General features: G+C 44.9%; 1 protein-coding gene across 1 annotated transcript in view; it reads left to right on the top strand.

The window, feature by feature from the left end:
* LOC126204058 (probable G-protein coupled receptor Mth-like 3) overlaps positions 1–21,558 on the top strand; it is a 754,641-nt gene that overhangs the window by 688,656 nt on the left and 44,427 nt on the right. The window contains exon 10 of the mRNA XM_049938481.1: positions 17,456–17,693. Coding sequence (XP_049794438.1) covers positions 17,456–17,693 — 238 coding nt within the window. The remainder of the gene's footprint in view (positions 1–17,455; positions 17,694–21,558) is intronic.

The raw sequence follows: 21,558 nt of genomic DNA, 5'->3' as shown, positions 1-21,558 counted from the left end.
GCGATACGGAGCAGTGTTTTCTAGTGGTGACTTGTTGGAACCATTTTCAATAGTCAAACGACTGTACCGATAGGCGATTAGAGGACCTGCTAGACAGCTGCGCTATGTGGGTTGCATTCGAATCAGGCGAAATGAAATTCAGATCGTTCGGATACTTTTGAGCACGTCTGTACATATGGGCCAACCATTCATTACGAAATCTACCCATTCTGGTGTGTATCACTGTTAACGTAGATCTAACGTTGCTGTACTGAATGCAAACTTGAGGACGGAGGCTAATGCGACCGTTACCATTGTCAACAGCAAGTACCTTGACCTAGTCCCGACGGAGTTTCGAGTCCTCCCTCGGGCGTGGGTGTGTGTGTTTGTCCTTAGGATAATTTAGGTTAAGTAGTGTGTAAGCTTAGGGACTGATGACCTTAGCAGTTAAGTCCCATAAGATTTCACACGCATTTGAACATTTTTTTTTACCTTGACCGAATGGAAGAAGTTTGTTTCCAAAGAAGACATAGCGCATGTCTGTCATTTGTAGTGCTGTGCAGATATTTTCATTGTGATTGAGATGTAAAGAGAAATAAGGGTAAGAAATCAAACGCAATGCAATTACTCTGTAACGAGCCACCACGAACTAGCCTTATACCAATGTCCTCAGTAACTATCCCTCAGTAACTCCCGTAATAATATCAGTAGAGTTCGGGTGTAAGGATATGTGCAATGAGTAGCTGCAGTCAGTCTTCAAATGGCAAACTCATGAATATGTTGATTAGGGACACAGTACTTGTGAATGGTATCGTAGCTACAATAAGCGTAGAAAAATTGTATCGATACCTTGAGACATCGATACTTGTCTTTAATGAAAATATTAGACACCCTCTATTGGCTTCAGTCTCTCCATCTATCGATAATCGGGAGAGATAGCGATACTCACAGTTAGAATAATGTAAGTGTTGAATCAAGCATTGTTTTCAATTTCATAAAGGACTACACTTTTGAAAAATTACAGTAGTTGAAATCAGTATAAAAGCAGCGTTACGACGAAATAAATATACACGACCACGCAGAAGTGCCGCAACACGACGTGGCATGGACTCGACTAGTGTCTGAAGTAGTGCTGGAGGCAATAGACACCATGAATCCTGCAGGGCTGTCCATAATTCCGTAAGAGTACGAGGGGGTGGACATCTCTTTTGAACAGCACTTTGCAAGGCATCCCAAATATGCTCAGGAATTTTCATGTCTGGAGTGTTTGGTAGCCAGCGGAAGTGTTTAAGCTCAGAAGAGTGTTCCTGGAAGTAAGGGGTGTCGCATTATCACGCTGAAATTGCCCAAGTTCGTCGGAATTCACAAGGACATGAATGGATGCAGTTGATCAGACAGGTTGCTTACGTACGTGTCACGTGTCAGAGTCGTATCTAGACGTATCAGGGCTCCCATATCACTCCAACTGTACACGCCCCACACCATTGAGAGGGTCCACCAGCTTGCACAGTCCTTTGCTGACATGCAGGATCCATGGATTCATGAGGTTGTCTCCATATCTGTACACGTCCATCCGCTCTGTACATGTTTCCAGTCATCAACAGTCAAATGTCGGTGTTGACGGACCCAGGTGAGGCGCAAAGCTTTGTGTCGTGCAGTCTTCAAGGGTGCACGAGTGTGAATTCGGCCTCGAAAGCCCATATCGATGATGTTTCGTTGAATGGTTAGGACACTGACTCTTGTAGATAACCCAGCATTGAAATCTACAGTAATTTGCGGAAAGATTGCACTTCTGTCGCGTTGATCGATTCTCTTCAGTTGTCGTTGGTCTCTTTTTACGGCCGCAGTGATGTCGGAGATCTGATGTTTTCCGGATTCCTGATATTCACGGTACGCTCGTGAAGTGGTTGTACGGGAAAATCCCCAAGTCATCGCTACCTCGGAGATGCTGTGTCCCATCGCTCGTGCGCCGACTATAACACCACTTTCAAACTCACCGCAGCAGTAACCGATCTAACAACTCCGCCAGACACTTGTTGTCTTATATAGGTGTTGCCGACAGCAGCACCGTATTCTGCCTGTTTGCATTTCTGTATTTGAATACGCATGCATATGACAGTTTCTTTGGCAAATCAATGTATCGAATTTATTGTGATTAATAGTAGATATATATAAAGAACAAACAGTCATGAAGGAATTACACAGTGTCTTTCATAACACAGTAACAAATTCTCACTACCGCCCCAGTCTACTTGAAGTTAATTTCATTTGTATAAGTACCTACACCTGTGTTTCAAGATGGATCCCCCAGTTACGTTAGAAGCTGAAATGCTATTGCAGAACATGGAGAGCCTCGGCAATTCTGTTTTTGTGTGTAAGGGAGAATTTAAAGTAGACTGGGGCGGCAGTGAGTATTTGGATCGAGGAGGGATGCGTACCAGGCTAATCCGGGCAGCTGTGTGAACCGCTGTGTCAAGGTTGTTCCGTGACTAACGCACCTGCCTAGGAGGCAGGACACCCGGGTTCGATTTCCAACGTTGGCAGCCAGAGACTGTGGTCGTGTCTGTGAGTTGCGTTTGCGTGAGTGTGCATGTGTATGTTGTCTACTTCCGATGAAAGCCTTTCTGACTAAACGCTTACTTGTTTGACAGTCTTTTTGACGTGCCTATCTGCGATTAAGCGTGTCCGCTATATGGAAAGTAGAAATCTATCCATTTCATAATATTGTCAAAAATTTAATATACGTTACCTGCAATAAAGTACTCTTACGAACAAAGCGTGTTCTTCTGATGCAGCCATGGGTCAAAACGTACCTATGGTATTACTTTTGTGGAATGTTTAATGTAGTTAGATACTTATTTAGTATCTTAACGTAATGTCCTTATATGTTATAACTGTGGTTTCCTTCGATACTATTGTCTTCTAGTTGTTAATCTTTACTACGGGGTAAAACTGAATTCACAACAACACTTCTATATTCATCCAAATACACAGTACTGAAACATGTACAATTTCATAATAGGAAACAGTTTCATCTAGAAAAACTGCAATGCTACACGCCGTTAAAGAGTTTATTGTTAATTATTAAAAAATTTTATCGTTAACTTGCAGCAGGTTTTTCAGTGCCTTGGTTTTGCATTTAGGGCTCTTCAATCAACGTTCATTGCTGATTTTTTTTTAATATTATCATTGACTTACAGCCATGAATAATGCTTTTGGAAAATTTCTTGGTATGAGATTCGATACTTTTCAACCACAGCACTTCACTTTAACCAAGTCAATATAAGAAGCGTTCGTATAATTTCGCCTTCAAAATTAATAGCTCGTTTTATAAGAGATGGAAGTGCGTCAATCTATCTTGGTTCAAAATACTATGAATGTACACGCAACACAGTTTATTTTTGTTCACATCTGGTGTCAATAGTTTTTCGCAGGTGTACCACGCAAGGAAACAGCTCCTACCTGATGGCTTTTGCAGATGGCGAGCGCTGCGGCAATCTCTGGCCCCACCCTCTCTTCCCTCACGTTGCTCCTACCAGCATGACGACTCCTCGTTTTTTTTTAATTATTGATGTCTGTCAGATTAGGAATGAATCAGTGTAATTCTTCAGTTTCTAAAATTCAAATACATGTACCATACTCTACTTGAAGATGTCCTGTCAGTCTGGGCACAAAATTCGCAAAACAAATTAGTATAGATCGCACATCCACTTTTCATGTAATAATTGGGCTATCGTTTCTTGGTTATGAGTCACACTGAATTCAACATGTCCTCAAAATTTAACCAACTGCACATAGTGTCTGTTCCACAACACTACTTACATAAATGACATTTCATACAAAGTTATTTCTTGTTTACGTTTAAGTAACCAAATACACAGTGTAGCTAAAGTTTACCCTGGGAACTCTTTGCCATTTATGCCATGTTACTGTAGATTTTACAGTTTGTTACAGTGACCACACTCTGCACTATTGATGTTCTGCGCCGGCTACTTGATTTTCTTCCCAAATTCTTTCCTTTTTTAGGAAAACATTCCAGTGTTTCTTGCACATATGGTGTCAATCAGTGTCCTTTCTCCACCGATTTCTTTGAATACTGACAGAATTTTTATTTTACTCCCACAACTTGTATTAAAAGAAGGATGAGTGTGAATTAACAAATAAAAATAATGTATCAATTTACAGCCCCTTAATATACGAATAGAAAGAGGAAAAATGGTCAAGTCATTTATTAGGAGTGCTTTATGGTATGGCTGTGAACTGTGGATTCCTGGAAAACAGACTAGGAAAAATTAGAAGTAGAGGAGGTGTAACTACGGTCTGTAGAGGAAAGTAATAAAAACGTCCTTTTCATTGTTGTTGTTGTGGTCTTCAGTCCAGAGACTGGTTTGATGCCACTCTCCATGCTACTCTATCCTGTCCAAGCTTCTTCATCTCCCAGTACCTACTACAACCAACATCCTTCTGAATTTGTTTAGTGTATTCATCTCTTGGTCTCCCTCTACGATTTTACCCTCCACGCTGCCCTCCAATACTAAATTGCCTCAGAATACGTCCTACCAAGCGATCCATTCTTCTAGTCAAGTTGTGCCACAATTTCTCTTCTACCCAATTCTATTCAGTATCTCCTCATCAGTTATGTGATCTACCCATCTAATCTTCAGCATTCTTCTGTAGCACCACATTTCGAAAGTTTCTATTCTCTTCTTGTCCAAACTATTTATCGTCCACGTTTCACTTCCATGCATGGCTACACTCCATACAAATACTTTCAGAATACCTCACAGCACTTTCCACACTGATGACAGCCTTTTAGTGTCTCCACCGTATCTTTTTGTGCTTATCACGTATAGTTCTATCAAGCAGTGCGGCAAACGCAATTTCTCGTCTCTTGGCTTCACTGTGGACCTTCCTCCACCTCCCTGTTCCTCTGTTTATAGACTGATATTAATTTACAAAACATATACGAGGGGCATTGAAAAGTCCGTGCAAAGGCCGAGAGATGGCACCACCGGCACGTATCGAGGTCATGTTTAGTTGGTAGCATCTTTGGAAAGAACGCACACCACGTTTCAGCAATACTGGTCTATTTCTTTGTGTTTGGCGTTAATGTTAATCAAGAAGTCGAGTGATTGTCAAAAACTGGACGAAAAAGAATTTCGTGTGGTAATTAACCATTACTTTTTGAAATGCAAAACGCCTTAGGAGACTAAAGAGAAGCTTGATAAACATTACGGTGACTCTACACCTTCGACTAGAACATTTTTTAAGTGGTTTCAAAATTTTCGGATTGATCATATGGGGACAAGTGATGCTGCACGTTCTGGACGCCCTGTGGAGATTACGACTCCAGGAGTCATTGATAAAATCCATGATATGGTGATGGATGACAGAAGAGTTAAGGTGCCTGAGATTGCTAGTGCTGTGGGCATCTCGAATGAACGGGTATATAATATTTTGCATAAGCATTTGGACATGAGAAAGCTATCCGCAAGATCGGGTCTGCGATTGCTCACGCTTGACCAAAAACGCAATCGTGCGAAGTGTTGCAAGGATGGTTTGCAGCTGCTCAGGAAGAATTCACAGGATTTTAAGCGTCGTTTCGTCACTGTGCATGAAATATGGATACATTACTATACTCCTGAGACCAAACAACAATCTAAACAATGGGTTACCAAGGGAGAATCTGCACAAAAAAACGCGAAAACCACTTCTTCGACCGGAAAGTTTACGACGACTCTCTTTTGGGATTCGCAAGGGATAATCCTCATCGAGTATCTGAAAAGGGTAAAACTATTACAGGTGCATATTATTCATCGTTATTGGACCGTTTGAAAACCGAGTTGCAAGAGAAAGGCGGGTGATTGGACCGCAGAAAAGTCCGTTTCCATCACGACAATGCACCAGCACACACCTCAGCAGTTGTGGTCACAAAATTAATGATAATAGGATTCCAACTCGTTTCACATCCCCCCTATTATCCAGACTTGGCTCCCTCGGACTACTATTTGTTCCTCAATTTGAAGAAATGGCTGGTGGGACAAAGATTTTACTCGAACGAGGAGGTGGTTGCAGCAACTAACAGCTATTTCGCAGACTTGGACAATTCCTATTATTCGGAAGGGATCAAGAAATTAGAACAGCGTTGGACGAAGTGTATAAGTCTAAAAGGAGACTAAGTCGAAAAATAAAAAAGGTTTACCCCAAAAACGTCAGTAGTTTTTATTTTTGCACAGACGTTTCAAACGCCCCTCGTACAACATTTATGCACATATCAAATTTATGTATTTCTGATTAAGTTAAAAGATAAATTAACACGCAAAGAATAATTCCGTCGCAGTGTGCATTGTATACTGTTCTCACTTTTTATATAGCTGTCGATAATGACTTATCAGTCGAAAACCACTTATCCATTAAAGAATTTACTGGAACATCTGAGTGAAACAAACTCCATTGTTGAAAGTAATGTGCTCGCTGAGTGTTCCGTGCCTAGAACATGGAAAATACACTATCTGGTCAAAAATGTCCAGTCACTACTATATAATGCGGAAATGACCGCAAGATGACATGGTAGGCTAACCCACCGGTATAAAAGGAGGCAGTGGGTGTTGTGCTGTGAGTAGGGCAGCAGTAACACCAGAGTGGGTCGATCAGGAGAGCTTAGTGTTCGAACGTGCATAGTCAGTGCATGCAAGGTGAGCAAGAAATCTATGAGGCACATTTAAGCCTACTAAAGCTGCACATGTTGGCTGTCAGTGATGTGATCGTGAAGTGAAAACACGAGAAAATCACCGCAGCTACACCGAGGCCAGCTAGACCTCATGTACTTACGGACAGGGACTGTTGAGCACCGTGGAGGATGGTTGAAAAGAAGGTTGATGAAATTTGCGGGACAATCACTCGTGAGTTCCAAGGCCGTACGAGTACTCCAGCTAGCACGACAACTGTGCTTAGTCTGGGGTACAGTGGTCGATCAGCTCCTCATTAGCCACTCATTTCTGTAGTCAGTGCTGTGTGAAACTTGAGGTGGTCTAAATAGCGACGTCACTGGACAGTGAAACGAGTTATTTTGGAATAATGAATCACGCTGTATGTTGTGGCAGTCCGATGGAAGGGTTTGGCTTGGGGAATTCCTGGAGAACGTCGGCGGCGGCGGGCGAGGGCCGATCGACAGGCCGACCACGTGGTGCCGGACGTTGGCCGAAGCAAGAGGGGTTCAGCGCGAGCTGTGTCAATGAACCTGCCGTCGTGTGTTGTGGAAACAGCGAAGTACGGACGAGGTGTATGCAGGAGCTTTTCGTGGTTATGTTGTAGCCACTTACTTTGTTCAAGAAAACGCTTAATGCGGAAGGATATGAACACATTTTACTGCACTGTGTTCTGCGCACAGTAGAGGAACAGTTCAGAGCGGATCAGTGTTTATATCAGCATGAAAATGCACCCAGCCATAAAACAGCATCTGTGAGGCAACGATTAGCGGACCATAACATTCTGAAATGGACTGACCTGAACCCAAAACCTCTGGGGTGAGTTAAAACATCGACTCCACTCCAGATCCCAGTGGCCAACACAGCACAAGACAGGGAAGTAATACTGGAACTACACGGCTATGCAAAGCAAATACGTAAAACTTAACTATACAAGACAAGGTGGGATCTCTGGAACAATTCCATTAAAACTCAGATACAAAGAAATGTATGGGGGGAACCTTAACAGTTAAGGTAAAGACGCCGACAGTACTGCCAACTCTTTGGCACACAAACGGCACTATGCAGGGGGCTAGAGACGTTCTGCAGAGTACATACTGAACAAGCTTCTCCCTGATGGCAAAAAGACGAATGACTAGCGACATCACACAAATTTATAAAACAAATGGATGATACCTACACAAAAGAACCTGTTACTGTCCAATTTGCCCAAAAAGAGGTAGCGTTAGCAACTAAAAAGGTAAAGAATAAGAAGACCCCTTGTCAAGATGGCATACACTAGGAAAATACAGTCGTACAGATCACCACTTTCTTGACAGAGATACTGAATGAAGCATCGCTGCAAGGTAGGATCCCCGCCGTATGGAACATAGTGATGATGATGAGGTTCCATACTCTGAGGAGCGAAGGGGACGATACCGGAGACCCGCACCGCCGTACTAGGCAAGGTCCCAGTGGCTTGCCATTGCCTTCCTCCGACCGTATTAGGGATGAATAATGATGATGAAGACGACACAACAACACCCAGTCATCTCAAGGCAGGAAAAATCCGTGTCCCCACCGGGAATCGAACCCAGGACCCCGTGCGCGGAAAGCGAGAACGCTACCGCAAGACCACGAGCTGCGGACTAATGCTGGAACATAGTAATCATCAAAAAATCAGAGGGTCGGGACCCAACAAACCCAAAGACTTACAGGCCCGTCTGCCTCTTGAACCTTTTGGCTAAGGTACGTGAGAGACTGCTCTGTAATCCACTACAGGCACACTGTTCGGCCTTAGTCCACATTAGTATGATTTCAGACCCAAAAGCTCAGTAGACGACACAGTTAACGGCATGCTGGAAATAATACAGGACACGCAAGAAAAATACACAATAGCAGTAGCAATAGACACAGCCGGCGCCTTCGATAGTCACTGGTGGCCTGTCTTGTTGACAAGGCTACGAGAGATGCAGATACCAATAGTCCTATGCAATGGCTTACTCGGCTACTACAAAGATAGGGCATCCCAATGAAAAGCAGGAAAATAAATGGTTATCAAGGAATTAACTAAAGGATGCCCACAAAGTTTAATATATGGGCCAGTTTTCTGGGATACTGCCGTAGAACCAGACCTAAATAATCTGGACGAAGATAATAGGATTCAGGGTATAGGAGTCTACGAGTCTATGCCGACGGCTTGCCAGTAGTAATAACCGCGAACTGGAGAGCGCAGCTCGAAAGCCAGGCTTTACAACTCTCTGTAAATATAAGTAACTGGTGCAGCAATAACAAGCTCACGATTGCAGCAAACAAAACAGTATATTTGCTGATCAAAGGGGCACTGCAGAGGAATCCCAGCATTACGCTCAACAACACTAGCATGCAGAGAAAAATGACAACAAGATACCTAGCCATATACTTGGCGAACGGTTATCATTCAACGAGCACGTAAGACTTACAACTGAAAAAGCGAGAAGACTAACGCACGATGTTGCCACGCTTAACTCAGCTCACTACAGACTACCATTGAAGATGCTGCGAATGTATCACACAACCCTCTTTGAGTCTCTTACGTGCTTCGCAGCAAGTGCCTGGTCACATCGGATGTCACTCACGACATACAAAACCGCTGTGAGGCGTGGACAAAGAGGTGTATTTCTCAGAGCTAACGGAGAAAACTAGTCAAGGTACACGAGATAACAGAGGAGCATATTTAAAAAAAAAACACGAATTAAATCTCTGGAAGATTGAGACATGGCAAAGAGAAAAGTAGGAAACATGCGACAAGGATCGTCGGGTCTTCTCCTTCTTCCCGAATATCCAGGAACGTCTGAGGATCATACATGTTCACCCAAGTCTCGGTATGGTACATTTACTGGGGGGCCATGGCCCTCGCCCTACACAGCTGAACCGCAAGTGATTCATTTTAATGTGGGGAACAGGCATCCCCGGACCACATAACACAAAAATGTGGGGCTCACACACACACATAACACCGATGACAGAAATCGAAGAAATAGAGCAATTATTAAGAGACCCAGATAAATGTTGCATGCCTAACCGGATTACTGATGAAATATCAAGTACTCTTCACCAGACTTACATTCAGCAACGAGCATATACAAAATCTCGACCTGACGCAAACCCTACACCTCAAGATGATGCATGGAACCACAGAGATTCAAACACTGATATGGGAACAGATGATGACACGAGCACACCAGTTTTATCAGATACAGACACATATAAGACATAGCAGCAGATCACATGACTCGAGCGGTCTAAGGCGCTGCAGTCATGGACTGTGCGGCTGGTCCCAGCGGAGGTTCGAGTCCTCCCTCGGGCATGGGTGTGTGTGTTTGTCCTTAGGATAATTTAGGTTAAGTAGTGTGTGAGCTTAGAGACTGATGACCATAGCAGTTAAGTCCCATAAGATTAAAAAAAAAAAAGATCACATGACTGTAACAAAACTACAAGTAATAAGTTAGTAATAAAATATTAAACGACGAATTTTCCTGTTTGTACAGAGTAAAACAAGTAATTCTTAATTTTTTTGGATCATTATTTCAAACATGTAATTTGTTAATATGTAAACTGTATAAGATGCTAATCGTAAAACATGTGAATTTTATAACATTGTGTATAAACATACATATGAAGTATCATAATACTTAACTACACAAAGATGAAAGCACAATGTAGATAAGAAGTGCCTTTCGGAGAGACGAGGCTCGAGGTCGCCGTCCACAGAGCTCCTCTCCCACTTACAGCCGAAGGAATTGTAATTACAAATACTACGGTTAAACCTCATACACAAACCACATAGAGTTAATCTCGCCACCTAAGTACATACAGTTGTAACCATAGTACAATAGAATACGCTAACTCGGGTGAGACAGGCTCTAACTGTTTATTGAAGCCGTCCCTCTTGAAATGGCCAGGTAAATAGACCTCTTTTATCATCTATATCTTTCCTCTATTCTATTATTTCTTCCTAAGAATAAAGTAAAGATTTTTCATTTTCCAGATTGTACTTTATGCAGCACATATTTTAAATTAACAATGTCATTATTTAAAAGATAAGAAAAATAACAGCGCTAAGAGAATTTCTAGAAAAATACGAAGAGTCTGTATGCAACTTGTTACTAATTTTTAGCAGCAAACGACCCACCATAGTTACCAAGGCTGTAATGTTAGTAAATAAATACACTCCTGGAAATTGAAATAAGAACACCGTGAATTCATTGTCCCAGGAAGGGGAAACTTTATTGACACATTCCTGGGGTCAGATACATCACATGATCACACTGACAGAACCACAGGCACATAGACACAGGCAACAGAGCATGCACAATGTCGGCACTAGTACAGTGTATATCCACCTTTCGCAGCAATGCAGGCTGCTATTCTCCCATGGAGACGATCGTAGAGATGCTGGATGTAGTCCTGTGGAATGTCTTGCCATGCCATTTCCACCTGGCGCCTCAGTTGGACCAGCGTTCGTGCTGGACGTGCAGACCGCGTGAGACGACGCTTCATCCAGTCCCAAACATGCTCAATGGGGGACAGATCCGGAGATCTTGCTGGCCAGGGTAGTTGACTTACACCTTCTACAGCACGTTGGGTGGCACGGGATACATGCGGACGTGCATTGTCCTGTTGGAACAGCAAGTTCCCTTGCCGGTCTAGGAATGGTAGAACGATGGGTTCGATGACGGTTTGGATGTACCGTGCACTAGTCAGTGTCCCCTCGACGATCACCAGTGGTGTACGGCCAGTGTAGGAGATCGCTCCCCACACCATGATGCCGGGTGTTGGCCCTGTGTGCCTCGGTCGTATGCAGTCCTGATTGTGGCGCTCACCTGCACGGCGCCAAACACGCATACGACCATCATTGGCACCAAGGCAGAAGCGACTCTCATCGCTGAAGACGACACGTCTCCATTCGTCCCTCCATTCACGCCTGTCGCGACACCACTGGAGGCGGGCTGCACGATGTTGGGGCGTGAGCGGAAGACGGCCTAACGGTGTGCGGGACCGTAGCCCAGCTTCATGGAGACGGTTGCGAATGGTCCTCGCCGATACCCCAGGAGCAACAGTGTCCCTAATTTGCTGGGAAGTGGCGGTGCGGTCCCCTACGGCACTGCGTAGGATCCTACGGTCTTGGCGTGCATCCGTGCGTCGCTGCGGTCCGGTCCCAGGTCGACGGGCACGTGCACCTTCCGCCGACCACTGGCGACAACATCGATGTACTGTGGAGACCTCACGCCCCACGTGTTGAGCAATTCGGCGGTACGTCCACCCGGCCTCCCGCATGCCCACTATACGCCCTCGCTCAAAGTCCGTCAACTGCACATACGGTTCACGTCCACGCTGTCGCGGCATGCTACCAGTGTTAAAGACTGCGATGGAGCTCCGTATGCCACGGCAAACTGGCTGACACTGACGGCGGCGGTGCACAAATGCTGCGCAGCTAGCGCCATTCGACGGCCAACACCGCGGTTCCTGGTGTGTCCGCTGTGCCGTGCGTGTGATCATTGCTTGTACAGCCCTCTCGCAGTGTCCGGAGCAAGTATTGTGGGTCTGACACACCGGTGTCAATTTGTTCTTTTTTCCATTTCCAGGAGTGTAGATTGAAGCGCCAAAGAAACTGGTATAGGCATGCATATTCAAATAGAGAGATATGTAAACAGAGAATGTACGGCGCTGCGGTCGGCAAGACGACAAGTGTCTGGCGCAGTTGACAGATAGAGAAATGCTGCTACAATGGCAGGTTATCAAGGTTGAAGTGAGTTTCAGCGTGGTGCTATGGTCGGAGCACGACCGATGGGACACAGCATCTCTGACGTAGCGATGAAGTGGGGACTCTCTCGTACGACCATTTCACCAGTGTACCGTGAGCATCAGGAATCCAGTAAAACAACAAATCTCCGACATAACCGCGGCCGGAAAAAGATCCTGCAACAACGGGACCGACGACGACTGAAGACAATCGTTCAGCGTGACAGGAGTGCAACTCGTCCGCAAACTGCTGCAGATTTCAATACTGGGCCATCGACAAGCGTCAGCGTGCGAATCATTCAACGAAACATCATCGACCTGGGCTTTCGGACCTGAAGGCCCACTCATGCACCCTTGATGACTGCACGACACAAAGCTTTACGCCTCGTTTGGGTCCGTCATTGGACTGTTGGTGACTGGAAACATGTTGCCTGGTCGGACAAGTCTCGTTTCAAATTGTATCGAGTGGATGGATGTGTACGGATGTGGGGACAACTTCATGAACCCATGGACCCTGCATGTCAGCAGGGGACTGTTCAAGCTGCTGGATGCTCTGTGATGGTGTGGGGCCTGTGCAGATGGAATGATATGGGATCCCTGATGTGGTATTGATAGCTAAGATGCCACGGCTTAAATACAAGTTGCAAAGTTGGCACTACGACAGACACCGACGACAGCGCACTCTAGCTGTAGCGGGAGAGCTCTACGAGCTCCGCTCTAGATTCTGCCAATTTCATCAAGAGCAGACGGCCGGGACACTTCGCACCTCATTGCACAGTTATGTAACCGTTTATCAACTAGTTTTTGCCTATAGTAAACATCTATCATTTGACAAGCAGTACCGACGTGTTTTGCCTTTTCCTGCTCCTACTCACTTCCTTCGTTCGGCCGACCTTTCAGTTTACCGGAGCAGACCTACATGCCGCCTTAAAACCTGATACGTCTAGATACTACCCTGACAGGTGACGCATACGTAAGCATCCTGTCTGGTTACCTGTATCCATTCATGTCCATTGTGCATTCCGACGCACTTGCACAATTTCAGCAGGACAATGCGACACCCCTCACATCCACAATTGCTACAGAATGGCTTCAGAAATACTCTTCTGAGTTTAAACACTTCCGATGGCCACCAAACTCCCCAGACATGAACATTATTGAGCATGTCTGGGAAGCCTTGCAACATGCTGTTCAAAAGAGATGTTCACCCCTTCGTACTCTCACGGATTTATGGACAGCCCTGCAGGATTCTTGGTGTCTATTCCCTCCAGCACTACTTCAGACATTAGTCGAGTCCACGCCACGTCGTGTTGCGGCACGTCTACATCTACATCTACATTCATACTCCGCAAGCCATTTGACGGTATGTGGCGGAGGGTACCTTGAGTACCTCTATCGGTTCTCCCTTCTATTCCAGTCTCGTATTGTTCGTGGAAAGAAGGATTGTCGGTATGCCTCTGTGTGGGCTCTACTCCCTCTGATTTTATCCTCATGGTCTCTTCGCGAGATATACGTAGGAGAGTGCAATATACTGCTTGACTCCTCGGTGAAGGTATGTTCTCGAAACTTCAACAAAAGCCCGTACCGAGTTACTGAGCGTCTCTCCTGCAGAGTCTTCCACTGGAGTTTATCTATCATCTCCGTAGCGCTTTCGCGATTACTAAATGATCCTGTAACGAAGCGCGCTCCTCTCCGTTGGATCTTCTCTATCTCTTCTATCAACCCTATCTGGTACGGATCCCACACTGCTGAGCAGTATTCAAGCAGTGGCCGAACAAGCGTACTGTAACCTACTTCCTTCGTTTTCGGATTGCATGTCCTTAGCATTCTTCCAATGAATCTCAGTCTGGCATCTGCTTTATCGACGATCAACTTTATATGATCATTCCATTTTAAATCACTTCTAATGCGTACTCCCAGATAATTTATGGAATTAACTGCTTCAAGTTGCTGACCTGCTATATTGTAGCTAAATGATATGGGAGGTTTCTTTCCATGTATTCGCAGAACATTACACTTGTCTACATTGAGATTCAATTGCCATTCCCTGCACCATGCATCGATTCGCTGCAGATCCTCCTGCATTTCAGTACAATTTTCCATTGTTACAACCTCTCGATATACCACATCATCATCCGCAAAAAGCCTCAGTGTCATCCACAAGGTCATTTATGTATATTGTGAATAGCAACGGTCCTACGACACTCCCCTGTGGTACACCTGAAATCACTCTTACTTCGGAAGACTTCTCTCCATTGAGAATGACATGCTGCGTTCTGTTATCTAGGAACTCTTCAATCCAATCACACAATTGGTCTGATAGTCAGTATGCTCTAACTTTGTTCATTAAACGACTGTGGGGAACTGTATCGAACGCATTGCGGAAGTCAAGAACACGGCATCTACCTGGGAACCGGTGTCTATGGCCCTCTGAGTCTCGTGGACGAATAGCGCGAGCTGGGTTTCACACGATCGTCTTTTTCAAAACCCATGCTGATTCCTACAGAGCAGATTTCTAGTTTCCAGAAAAGTCATTATACTCAAACATAATACGTGTTCCAAAATTCTACAACTGATCGACGTTAGAGATATAGGTCTATAGTTCTGCACATCTGTTCGACATCTCTTCTTGAAAACGGGGATGACCTGTGCCCTTTTCCAATCCTTTGGAACGCTGGGCTCTTCTAGAGACCTACGGTACACCGCTGCAAGAATGGGGGCGTACTCTGTGTAAAATCGAACTGGTATCCCATAGGTCCAGCGGCCTTTCCTCTTTTGAGCGATTTTAATTGTTTCTCGATTCCTCTGTCGTCTATTTCGATATCTACCATTTTGTCATCTGTGCGACAATCTAGAGAAGGAACTACAGTGCAGTCTTCCTCTGTGAAACAGCTTTGGAAAAAGACATTTAGTATTTCGGCCTTTAGTCTGTCATCCTCTGTTTCAGTACAATTTTGGTCACAGAGTGTCTGAACATTTTGTTTTGATCCACCTACCGCTTTGGCATAAGTCCAAAATTTCTTAGGATTTTCTACCAAGTCAGTACTTCTGCGTGCCCGCGGGGGCCCTACACGACATCAGGCAGGTGTACCAGTTTCTTAGGATCTTCATTGTAATAATTCATTACCTTCTCGGTAGAGCAATGAGATTGTTATTTCTTATGTATCGGTATCGACGTTACAAACAGAACATTGATGAAGTGAATTCGCGACATGTGCGAGATATTTACCTCACCAAATGTCGTAATTAAATCGTTTATAATCGATGGTTTATCAGTTGCTATTTAAATATTAATGATAAGTTCAAATTAGTTCCAGCGACACCAAATTCCCTATAGACTGGTTGTAATCTCAAATCTATAATCAGTCGTAACAGTGTTATTAATTCCTAACGTCGAGGAGTTTCTGTACAAACGCCGAGCGCTTCAGTCAAATAATATCGCAGCACGTTATCTCTATAAATAATATTGTAAAACTTGAATGATAAATGCGCGATTTGACACGATATGCTGCTTTATTACACAATATTAGTCACTTCCTAACAGAGCCGTGAGGAACAAGCTTTCCCAGGTGTTGGGGGAATTATAAATTATATGCTTCGTAACTATCGCCAAGTTCCTTAGTCCATTAGTTATTACGTATGAAATTGTCTATCTGTGTTCACTTCCTAAATAGTGTTAATTTCACGTTATCTAATTGAAAGTCACTTCTGTCTAATATATGCAAGTCCTCTATCGGACTTAAAAAAAACGTAACATTTGAAGTCAAAGTATCGTTTCACTGCGTCATAGTAGATCGCAATGATCAATTCTGAAAAAACAATCTAATTGCGCCTACATATACGAGCATTCAAAAGTATGGCCTGCTTCGGCTAACTCTCGTAACGTAGTGACAATGGATTGAATTATCCTTAGCCATTACTCACGAATCTCAAAGAGTACTCACACGGAGTATTCTTTGGGAACGTTGGTTCTACTAAGCGAATTTTAATTATAATGATTTTGCGATTTACTATGATTTTGAATTTTGAGTTTGATTTTACTGGAATCCTATCTCTCTTTCGTATGTTAATAAATTACCAAGTATTAGATTCCTGATTCAATTACGGGTGTTGTATCCACGGACCCAACCAACCAACCAACTCGCGCACGCGCTCCCTGACCGTGACATAGCTGGCCACAGTTCCTGTCGCGGCCGTCGGCGTCTCAGGGCGTTACCGCCGACGGAAGAGGTCGCGCCATGGCTGAGCTCGGGTCCGCAGCGCCCTCTGCCTTTTGGATATAACGAGGAGCGCTGGCCCCGAGACGGACAGTCTATTGTCGATTGTCTATTGCTGGCCTTTCTTGGAGTTTATAGCGCAGCCATTGCAGTGTGATATTTGCTATTGTATTCGACTAGGCTCAGTACACGGATTACTCTTGGATGTTACTTGGACTTGTATTGCTGGCGCACGTTTCGTCAGAAATAAAGATAAGTTATCTCTTCATTCTAGCTGGCCCAATACTTCTCATTAAATATTTTTCGGCCAACAGACATAGCTACATCCTGGTCACTACCCACGCTTTATACAATTTGTGGTGGCTGCCCCAAAAGTACCGCTGAGGACCTTGGGTTAGGGAGCCGTCACAAAAACTGGTTAATATCCAAACAATAGTGTTAACTGGAATTTGTTTGCTTGTTCATTTTTCATGAAATTTGGAACTTGTTTTGGGGAAATCTTTGAGATTTTGGAGCTAATTTTTTATTTTCAGTTCTCGTCCGATGAAGTGTCATTACAGGAAGAATGAGAAAGAATGGGCTGTCAGTCATCACAGACATTCACACACCTCATTCAATGTGTCTCCATCAGAGATCAAGCAGGCATAAAAGCGGAGGATGGACGCACCCCATGCTAATGTCTATTAATAGTTGTCTGCATACTTTTGATCAGATAGTGTACGGCTCTTGCAAATCTACAGCAAATCTTATTCTTTGTGACACGGGAGGCTGTGGCCGTTGTGGTTCCAGGGAAGCCGGCGACGCTGCTGTACTTCTACGGGCCGATGGCGCTGCTGCTGGTGTCGAACCTGTGCCTGTTCGCGTACACGGCGGGCCGCATCTGCGTGGCGCGGCGCGGCTCCGGCATCCTGCGAAAGCCGGGCAGCCAGCGACACCACGGGGGCAGCAAGAGGCGCCAGCAGCAGGAGCAGCAGAAGGAACTGGGGCCGGGGCAGGCGCGCAGGGAGCAGCGCAGGGACCGCGAGAGGTGAGGCGCCGCCGTCGTGTTCCCAGACCAGTTCTGGCGGGGACAAAGCGGGCGACGCTGCTGGTCACGGGAAAACTACTGGCCATTAAAATTGCTACACCAAGAAGAAATACAGGTGATAAGCGGGTATTCATTGGACAAATATATTATACTAGAACTGACATCTCATTAGATTTTCACGCAATTTAGGTGCATAGATCCTGAGAAGTCAGTACCCGGAACAACCACCTCTGGCAAGTAATAAAAGCCTTGATACGCCTGGGAATTGAGTCAACAGAGCTTGGATGGCGTGTACATGTACAGCTGCCCATGCAGCTTCAACACGATACCACAGTCCATCAAGAGTAGTGACTGGCGTATTGTGAGCAGCCAGTTGCTCGGCTACCATTGACCAGACGTTTACAATTGGTGATAGATCTGGAAAATGAGCTGGCCAAGGCAACAGTCAAACATTTCCTGTACCCAAAGAGGCCCGTACAGGACCTGCAACATGCGGTCGTGCATTATCCTGCTGAACAGTAGGGTTTCGCAGGGATCGAATGAAGGGTAGAGCCACGGGTCGTAACACATCTGAAATGTAACGTCCACTGTTCAAAGTGCCGTCAGTGCGAACAAGAGGTGATCGATACGTGTAACCAATGGCACCCCATACCATCACGCCAGGTGATACGCCAGTATGGCGATGACGAATACACGCTTTCAATGGGCGTTCACCGCGATGTCGTCAAACACGGATGCGACCATTCTGTAAACAAAACCTGGATTGATCCGAAAAAATGACGTTTTGTCATTCGTGCACCCAGGTTCGTCGTTGAGTACACCATCGTAGGCGCTCCTGTCTCTGATGCAGCGTCAAGGGTAAACGCAGACATGGTCTCCGAACTGATAGACCATGCTGCTGTAAACGTCGTCGAAGTGTTCGTGTAGATGGTTGTTGCCTTGCAAACGTCCGCATCTGTTGACTCAGGGATCGAGACGTGGCTACAAGATCCGTTACAGCCATGCGGATAAGATGACTCTAATCTTGATTGATAGTGATACGAGGCCGTTGGGATGCAGCACTGCGTTCCGTATTACCCTCCTGAACTCACCGATTCAATATTCTGCTAACAGTCATTGGATCTCGACCAACGCGAGCAGCAGTGTCGCGATACGATAAACCGCAATCGCGATAGGCTACAATCCGTCTTTTATCAAAGTCGGAAACGTGATGGTACGCATTTTTCTCCGCCTTACGCGAGGCATCACAATAACGTTTCACCAGGCAACGCCGATCAACTGCTGTTTGTGTTTGAGAAATCGGTTGGAAACTTTCCTCATGTCAGCACGTTGTAGGTGTCACCACCCGTGCCAACCGTGTGTGAATGGTTCAAAATGGTTAAAATGGCTCTGAGCACTATGGGACGTAACTTCTGAGGTCATCAGTCCCCTAGAACTTAGAACTACTTAAACCTAACTTACCTAAGGACACCACACACATCCATTCCCGAGGCAGGATTCGAACCTGCGACCCTAGCGGTCGCGCGGTTCCAGACTGTAGCGCCTAGAACCGCTCGGCCACCCCGGCCGGCTTGTGTGAATGCCCTGAAAAGCTAATCATTTGCATATGACAGCATCTTCTTCCTGTCGGTTAAATTTCGCGTCTGTAGCACGTCATCTTCGTGGTGTAACAAATTTAATGGCCAGTACTGTATTTCTGAGCTGTGTGGCGAGGTCGATGCCTCGTATCCGGTGAACTGGAGCACCATCTTTGGGTATCTGGGAACTAGCGCTCTCTGGCGAAGAACCGTGGAGTGGACAGTCAAGCAGAGGCTTGTCAGGGGTCTCAGAGAGGATGACGCATGACACAGCGTAGTCGTTTTTGGGTTAGTGTGACCAGATTTCCCAGTACGCGCATGTTCCAGCAGAAGGCTCCGTGTAGTGGTGCTGTTGGTATAGAGCAGGGACAGCAAAGATTTTGATTCGTGTGCCGTACACGGTTACGTGTGCCAAAGAGCTCCGTGTCGCTGCACATTTCCCTTACTGACATGCCACACTGTCTGAGCGTGAGGAAGGGAAAGAGGAGAATACTGCGTGCATGCCACACTTAAATGGCAGTGCTGTTGCACTGCATGTGACTTGGTTTTATATTTCACATTCCTCAACAACAAAACTCACAATCAAAGTAAGTTTCAAGTATTATTTAATCATTTTTGGTGAGATGAAGACATAATTTTTATCTGGGACAAACTGTCAGCATATGGGCAGATGCAGAGAATTTTACAGAATTTTGCACTCAAGTTGCCACGAAATCATGACTTAGTTTCATAATCGAGAAAAGGTTTTTCACGCAAATAAGTTGATCGAAATATTGTAGCACTTTTGCAACCTCATTATGGGGAAAGGATAATGTACCTGAGGCAAGCAATGTAGACGTTCTAGACAGGTTTAACTAAAAAAATTGTCATTAAAACTGGAATTACCTTGCAGGTCAGTCAGTTACATCTGCACATGCATAGGTGCCCTTTCAGCTGAAATGCCAAACGATCTCGACAATTCCCACGCCCGGGTTCCCTTGTTCGATTCCCGGCGGGGTCAGGGATTTTCTCTGCCTCGTGATGGCTGGGTGTTGTGTGATGTCCTTAGGTTAGTTAGTTTTGGGTAGTTCTTAAGTTCTAGGGGACTGATGACCATAGATGTTAAGTCCCATAGTGCTCAGAGCCATTTTTGATCTCGACAACACTTTGAAAACAGATGTAAACCTTTATAAAACTATCCGTGTAATTATTTGAAGGCCACAATGAGTGCTTCAAACTGCATGTTTCCTTTGAAGCCAGTGAGCTTAAGGAACTTGACTTTCTTTGTGAGAATTTATGCCTTCTACAATGCAATTTTCTTTTTAAATGCATCCGTAGCGAATCAGAAAGAAATTACCTAACAATATCTTACGATAGACAGTGTACTATCAAGTCCACTTAAAATACGAAGTCTGCAATCCATTCCAGATGTTCTAATTTTCGTTTCTTCATTCGTTTTTCATTCATAAATTCAACAATAGCAAGTTTTAAAACGAAAAATCGTTCCAGGCATGCCCCCTGACTTAGCCAATGCACTTTGCAATGTTATATGAAGTCTCCCATACTCTTCGTTCAGTTCCATTCAAACCTGTAGCAACAGACAATGGGATATTATGCATGCCACCAGTTTCTTCGCGTTCTCCAAGTCTGTGAATTTATCACAAAGTACTTCTTAATGTACAGAACAATAAATACCGTCTGTTGATCATTGTATCTTTTTGCTCTTCCGTTGTCAACTGAATCTTTAAATTTCTTTCTGCATGGTATTGTTATGAAGCTTCATAGCAAATGAGCTGTACCCGTCGCTTATGCGAACAGATAATTCGCATCCCTCTCCATTGTCGTTGCCATTCATAGTAAAGGCCTGGGACGGTAGATCGCTAGAATGCCTCTCTTTGCGCAAACAGCCTCTGGACCTGTGAATGTCCTTCGTATCACGAACAATCAGCGAAGGGTAAATAGCGCTGACACCACGATTCTCCACAACTCAGTGGCTATGCCCACCGAAAAATACCGCACCGCAATTCTAAATGAAATATGGCGCTGCTCCAGGTACCTCCGAGAAGGAAGGAGGAAAGCCAAGTGACAGGCTGGGCCTTGGCCCACACGTGGCTGATACGCGACCCGCACACCATGCACGCGTGAAATTTGCCACGCTGTGTGCAGTCCTGTTATAGAGCTTTCCGCCAGTTATTGCGGTTTACCAGCCACTTGATGGGTAGTGTGAGTGTACATTAGCCTGGCTTGTCTGCATGCATGATCGAAGATCTGCCACTTTCTTTCTAAAGATGAACATCCTTTGGCATTTC

This window comes from Schistocerca nitens, chromosome 9 (assembly GCF_023898315.1).
Source record: "Schistocerca nitens isolate TAMUIC-IGC-003100 chromosome 9, iqSchNite1.1, whole genome shotgun sequence".
In the NCBI taxonomy this organism is placed as follows: domain Eukaryota; kingdom Metazoa; phylum Arthropoda; class Insecta; order Orthoptera; family Acrididae; genus Schistocerca; species Schistocerca nitens.
The sequence above is the reverse complement of the archived record's forward strand: the minus strand, read 5'-3'. Positions and strand labels throughout refer to the sequence as shown.